This window comes from Podarcis pityusensis (assembly GCF_964106645.2).
Source record: "Podarcis pityusensis genome assembly, chromosome: 16".
NCBI lineage: Eukaryota > Metazoa > Chordata > Lepidosauria > Squamata > Lacertidae > Podarcis > Podarcis pityusensis.
Genome location: NC_138041.1, coordinates 38,089,288 through 38,095,712, shown reverse-complemented (window position 1 = coordinate 38,095,712; position 6,425 = coordinate 38,089,288). Strand labels below are relative to the sequence as shown.

Sequence of the window (6,425 nt, the reverse complement as noted above, 5' to 3'; positions counted from 1 at the left end):
CAAATCCCCTCTTCAACTCAATCTCAGGCTGCTTCTCTTCTGATAAAAGTTGTTGCTTTAAGTTTCCAGGCACCTGAGTTCACTGAGGAACTATCAGATCCAATTCAAGATGCCTTGTTAATATCATGCAAAATCAAGGATGTGAACACTTCACCTGAATCACCTGTACTGATATATCAGCATTTGTAGTTATAGTAGTAATCAAACTTAGATTGTTCAAACAGAGATGCTCCTACTTGCAGGCCATAGGGCCCTGGGGGCAGTGGATCAAGGGAGTAACACATGGAATTTCAAAACCCCAACTTAGCATCTTATTGGAAGTGCTATATCTATTGTAGATCACCCTGAATATGGAGTGAAAGGTGGTGTGAAGTATAATTGAAGCCTATTCTATGCATTTGAAATATTGCATGGAACTTGAGCAAGGCAAGAATCAGAAGAAAATTCTCTAGATTGAAATGTTTGAAGTATTTCATCATTATTTCAATAAATAATATGGGATTCTTATCTATATGTCCAGTTTTGTTTGTCAAGGGTATTCAAGCTCTAGTCTGTTCTCATCTGGTGTATTTTTTTCTCATTAGAGAGATAAGTAGATATGTAGACAGTGTCATTTGCTGTAGAAGATGCAAAATGGACCTCTCATTGCAGGCTCATGACACAACTCTACCAGCACATTGTGGCTTTGGTTTTTGCTGTAAAGGAGATAAATGACAACCCACAGATCTTGCCCAATGTCACCCTGGGATTCCACATCTTGAACAGCCATTTCGTTGCAAGCTGGACCTATCATGGCTCCATGGAGCTGCTTTCTGGATGGGGCAGACTCATCCCTAATTATAAGTGTGGTGTTGAGAACAGTCCAGCAGCCATCATCGGGGGACCGAATTCTGACATCTGTCTCCACATGGCAACGGTCCTGAGTATCTACAAGATGCCACAGGTAAGAGAGCCATTTGAGAAGCCATTCACTTTTCTCCTGCACTGCATCCTTTCACGCTGTAGGTTGAGGGATTCACAGAGATGTGTGCATTGAGTGTGGCCATTTAGGATGCTATTCACACTTCTATTGGATTCTGTCCCTTAAGGTCCCAGGTTGATATTACAAAGTGTGAATGACTCACAATGAACAAAACTCATCCCTGCACATAATACACCAGAATACGAGTAACAACCATTCTGTCCTGAATTCTGTATGACATGTTTGATTTCTCAGTGCAGGAAAGGCTAATTCTCTCCTCTCCAATATTTAAGCATTCCAGCACAGAATCCATGATTGGGGTTCAGATGCAGTCCAAGTCATCAAAAATCATCATTGCTTGATTGGGCTCAATGGCCTTTACAAATGCATTTTAATTTTATTTTTTCCCAATTTATGGTTCAAAGAGCTGTCCTATGGATTCTTCAACAGAAACTAGCTATATTTGCTCTTTATTCTGTGTTCACATGTCTGATACTGTTTACTTATATGTTCTGATGGTGACATTCACATAGGAAATTTAAGGGAGAAGTGACCCTTGCAGTGCCTTTCCCTTTATTGAGAATATAAGGGCAGCAAAGACCTTAGACTCTATGGGTGTCTGAGTGGGGAAAAAATGTATAAATTGAAGTATTTCAAGAAATCTAGCCACTCCATATAGTGCCCCAATATTCAACTTTTATGTGTGTGTTTTGTTTTTTTTTAAAAATTAATTTTTCTCTATGCAGTCTCATCTGTGTTCATTCACCATAAGAGGATATATAAAAAGACCAAAGTGGATGGAATTTGCAAGCATAATTTTTACAATTATTTTCAGTTCATCTATGGCTCTTCTCCTATGCTGAGTAACCACATCCAAGAAGAGTTCTTTCACCGAATGTTCCCTGATGTGGCTCATCAGTATAATGGGATTCTCCAGCTACTGCTGCATTTCAGCTGGATGTGGATTGGAGTGGTGACTCTGAGTGATGACAACGGAGAGAGATTTGTACAAAACATCCTTCCCATGTTTGCCGGAAGAGGTATTTGCTGCGATTATACAGAAACATTTCCCAAACTAACCTTTTCAGGTGAGTCTATGGAAATGGTGGAGGACGGTTCTAAAACAATCAGTGTTATTATGGGTAGCACCGCCAATGTCGTGGTTGTGATTGGTGAAATTCACACCATGATGGTATTGGGAATAATACCCAACTTGGCAGAAACAATGAATATGCCAGTGGACATCAAGGCAAAAGTCTGGATTATGACAGCCCAGATGGATTTTACATCGTTTTCCTTTCAAAGAAACTGGGACATACGCTTTCTACATGGTGCCATTTCGTTTGCAGTTCATTCAGCTAATCATCTAGGATTCCAGAAATTTCTTCAGAAGAGAAACCCTGTCACAGAAAGGGAGGATGGCTTCATCAGAACTTTCTGGGAAGAGGCATTTCTTTGTTCTTTTGAAAAGAAAGACAATGATCTCTGCACTGGGACAGAGAAGCTTGAGACTCTTCCTGGGTCTGTCTTTGAAAGGAGCATGACTGCCCACAGCTACAGCATCTACAATGCAGTCTTGGCAGTGGCACATGCTTTACAAAACATGCATTTCTCCAGATTCAAACACAGTGTAATGATGGATGAACTAAGAGGGAATAGGCTGGATCCACAGCCATGGCAGGTAATGTCCCTCTATTGCTAATATAGAATAGTTTGCCATCTTTCAGGGTGCAAAAATAGTTCCTTGACTGTTTAGAAAGCTCTTTTTCTTGTTGTTGTTTAGTTGTTTAGTCTTGTCCGACTCTTCGTGACCCCCTGGACCAGAGCACGCCAGGCACTCCTGTCTTCCACTGCCTCCCGCAGTTTGGTCAAACTCATGTTGGTAGCTTTGAGAACACTATCCCACCATCTCGTCCTCTGTCGTCCCCTTCTCCTTGTGCCCTCCATCTTTCCCAACATCAGGGTCTTTTCCAGGGAGTCTTCTCTTCTCATGAGGTAACCAAAGTATTGGAGTCTCAGCTTCAGGATCTGTCCTTCCAGTGAGCACTCAGGGCTGATTTCCTCCAGAATGGATAGGTTGGATCTTCTTGCAGTCCATGGGTCTCTCAAGAGTCTCCTCCAGCACCATATTTTTTTCTTTTTCTTCTTACCCTCATCTTTCAGCATAGAAATGTGATAGGGCTGCTATATCTTTCATTTTAAAACACTAGGGCCACATCTGCAACATTAAAGCACTCTTGTTTCACTTTAAGAGCCATGGCTTCCACCAAGGAATCTTACAAACGGTAGTTTCTTAATGGTCTCCTAACAACTCTCAACTCCTTTAAGCAACTTTCCTTTCCATAATTCTTTGGGGGAAACCATGACTGTAACAAGAGTTATTTAAATATATGGTGTGGATGAGCTGTTAGAATTACTGTGAACAGAATCCGTGATCTTGACCTTGTGCAGAGTTGAAATGAATGTTCTCCACCTCTGCTGCCTTCTGGGATATCTTCCAGAGAATAAAAGGCTAAAAAGTATGCCCTACACAGATCCAGAGTGGAGTCTCTTAGGCGGATGGATGTTATTTTCTATGCTTCCTTCTGGCAACCCCTGAAACCAAGCTGGTGCCAAACGTCCTGCTCTGCTTTCCTTTCGACCACATCAGCAAGACTGAGAGGGGAGCCTTGTCCTCTGGGCAGCCCAGGACTGTCCAGGCTTGCACCCTGGGGAGGACACTTCAGTGCTGCTAACACAGCGGGTTGACCTCACCCCTGGAGCCACACTCCATTGTTCTCAAGACAAACAGATGCCAACAGCTGGAGGGAAATAATATCATCCTGTTATACATCTGTATCTTTCTAATACCCTCGTGGATTTCTTCCCTCTTCTCTTCACTAATTTAGCTCCACCACTTTCTGAGAGGCATCTCATTTAACAATAGTGCCGGGGAAGAGGTTTCATTTAGCCAGAAGGGGGATTTGGTAACTGAATTGGATATCATCAACTGGATCACATTCCCAAATGACTCCTTTTTCAGAGTTAAGGTCGGAATGATGAACCTCCAGGCTCCCCCAAGCAAGAGACTCTCCATTCATGATGATACCATCACATGGCCCATCAGGTTCAACCAGGTAAGGTCCATTTCAGAGTGTCTCCAGACATTTCCTCAATGCTAAAAAAAGGGGGTCCACTATTCAAACTCTGAAACGGCTATTCCAAGATGCAACTAGTTGTGATTTAACTCACCTCCTGAAGAAGACAGGGAACCAACATGCAGCTGAAAACAGCACAGACAGTGGGAAGTTTATAATGGCAAAATGTGATATAGAAAGAAGTTGGAAAGGTGGGCTTATTTATAACTGAATTTAAAAAACCAAAAAAGTACAGAAGAACCTCATCACTGTTCTTCATTGTTACCCCAAACATTGCTGTAGCATAACATAACAATACCTTGTTTGGACCGCTGAGATTCTCAGATAATGTTCAAAGGAGCCACAGCTAAAAAACTTATATGGTTAGGAATCGACGAAGCAAATTTCATCACCTAAAGTCTGAAACATATAATTGTGAGAAGAAAGCAAGACACACAAAACCAGGAAACTTTGGCAACTTATGTATTTATTCAATATAAAATCAATCAGTAAAAATAAATAAATGAAGAGCAGAAGCACCCCAGAACCTAAGGGTGAGGTGTGAGCCAAAGTTCTCAAAGGCCCCATAAAAGTGGGTTCAGGGTGTTTGTGGCCTGCTCAGTGTTCAGCAGGGGACATTCAGTATCAGACAGTGGGAGGGCAATTGCTGTGAAGCAAACAACAGAAGAACCAAGGGCAGCAGCTCCTTGTAATGTGAACGGTCATCCTGATCTGATTGGCACTTCAGACATCCTGCCAGTGTGGGAAACAGGGGGGTAAATTTGGCCCAATCTGAGGAACAGGTACGGCATGTTTAAGTCAGAAATTACCATCTTCTTTCCTTTTTGGACAGGCACAACCCCTTTCTCTGTGTAATGAGAATTGCCAATTGGGCTACAGTCGGACCAAGAAGGAAGGGAAGCTACCTTGCTGCTATGATTGCATCCCGTGCCCAGAAGGGAAGATTTCGGTTCAGAAGGGTCAGAGTTTTTTTTTATTTTTGGGGTATACTAGTTATAAGAATTGTCAAGAATGATCCAGTACATGAAAATTAAAATAAGTAGAGAAGGATGGTAAGAGAACGGTGTCCAAAGATACCAGTAAGATGTACCTGTTTTGGAGCATAGTCTCATATGCTCATGGAATGCAGAGGTAAGGATTTCAGCATAGCAGGAGATGATGGAAACAGGGAGAATTTATGATTGGTGATATCCAGGTGATGAACTTCTCTTCTTCCAATTGTAGTGAAGACCTGCATTGCTCTGGAATCCTAAGTAAATACAGCCCTCTTGTATATAGAAATAATTGGGCCAAACACCTATATATATTTTACCAGTACTGATCCAGCAGCCATTATTCAAGGCTTTCTGGCCATTTGCCTTGATTTCTTCTGGGCACAAAACGCTTCACAAGTACAGTATAGCATTTTTCTTTTTTCTTTTTCAGACATGGACGACTGTTTTGAATGCTCTGAAGATCAGTATCCAAACAGTGACAAGGATGGATGCCTTCCAAAAGATAAAACTTTCTTGTCTTATGGAGAACCGTTGGGGATCAGTCTGGCCACTTTTGCTGTCTGCTTTTCTTCCATCACAGCTGCAGTGCTTGGAATATTCGTGAAACACAAGGCGACTCCCTTAGTCAAAGCCAACAACAGGAACCTCACCTACGCTCTCCTCCTCTCCCTCCTCCTCTCCTTCCTTTGTGCTTTGCTCTTCATTGGCCAACCTAACAAGCTGACATGCATCCTACGGCAAACTGCTTTTGGCATGATCTTCTCAGTTGCCATTTCATGCATATTGTCCAAAACCGCCATTGTGGTTGTGGCTTTCATGGCTACCAAGCCAGGGTCCCGAATGAGGAAGTGGCTGGGGAAACAACTGGCCAGCTTCATTGTTCTTTCCTGCTCCCTTATTCAAGCCACAATCTGTAGCATATGGCTGGCAACTTCTCCTCCTTTCCCAGACGTTGACATGCACTCAAGGACTGAAGAAATAATACTAGAATGTAATGAAGGCTCCACTCTTATGTTTTATTGTGTTCTGGGATTCATGGGTTGGCTGGCCATTGTGAGCTTCACGGTGGCTTTCCTGGCTAGAAAGTTGCCTGACAGTTTCAATGAAGCCAAATTTATCACTTTCAGCATGTTGGTGTTTTGCAGTGTGTGGTTGTCCTTTGTTCCAACCTACTTGAGCACCAAGGGCAAATATATGGTGGCTGTGGAGATCTTCTCCATCTTGGCCTCCAGTTTTGGGTTACTGGGTTGCATCTTTACCCCCAAATGCTATGTTATTTTACTGAGGCCTAAGCTGAACAGCAGGGAGCAGTTAATTAGAATAAAGAATTAA

General features: G+C 42.4%; 1 protein-coding gene across 1 annotated transcript; it reads left to right on the top strand.

Moving 5' to 3' along the window:
• Window positions 1-655: 655 nt before the first annotated feature.
• LOC308464822 (vomeronasal type-2 receptor 26-like) lies at window positions 656-6,425 on the top strand (the record flags this gene model as incomplete). Its single annotated transcript, XM_080984409.1, has 5 exons — window positions 656-943; window positions 1,797-2,642; window positions 3,850-4,077; window positions 4,931-5,057; window positions 5,524-6,425. 5 exons carry the CDS (start codon window positions 656-658, stop codon window positions 6,423-6,425), a joined length of 2,391 nt encoding a protein of 796 aa, XP_080840535.1.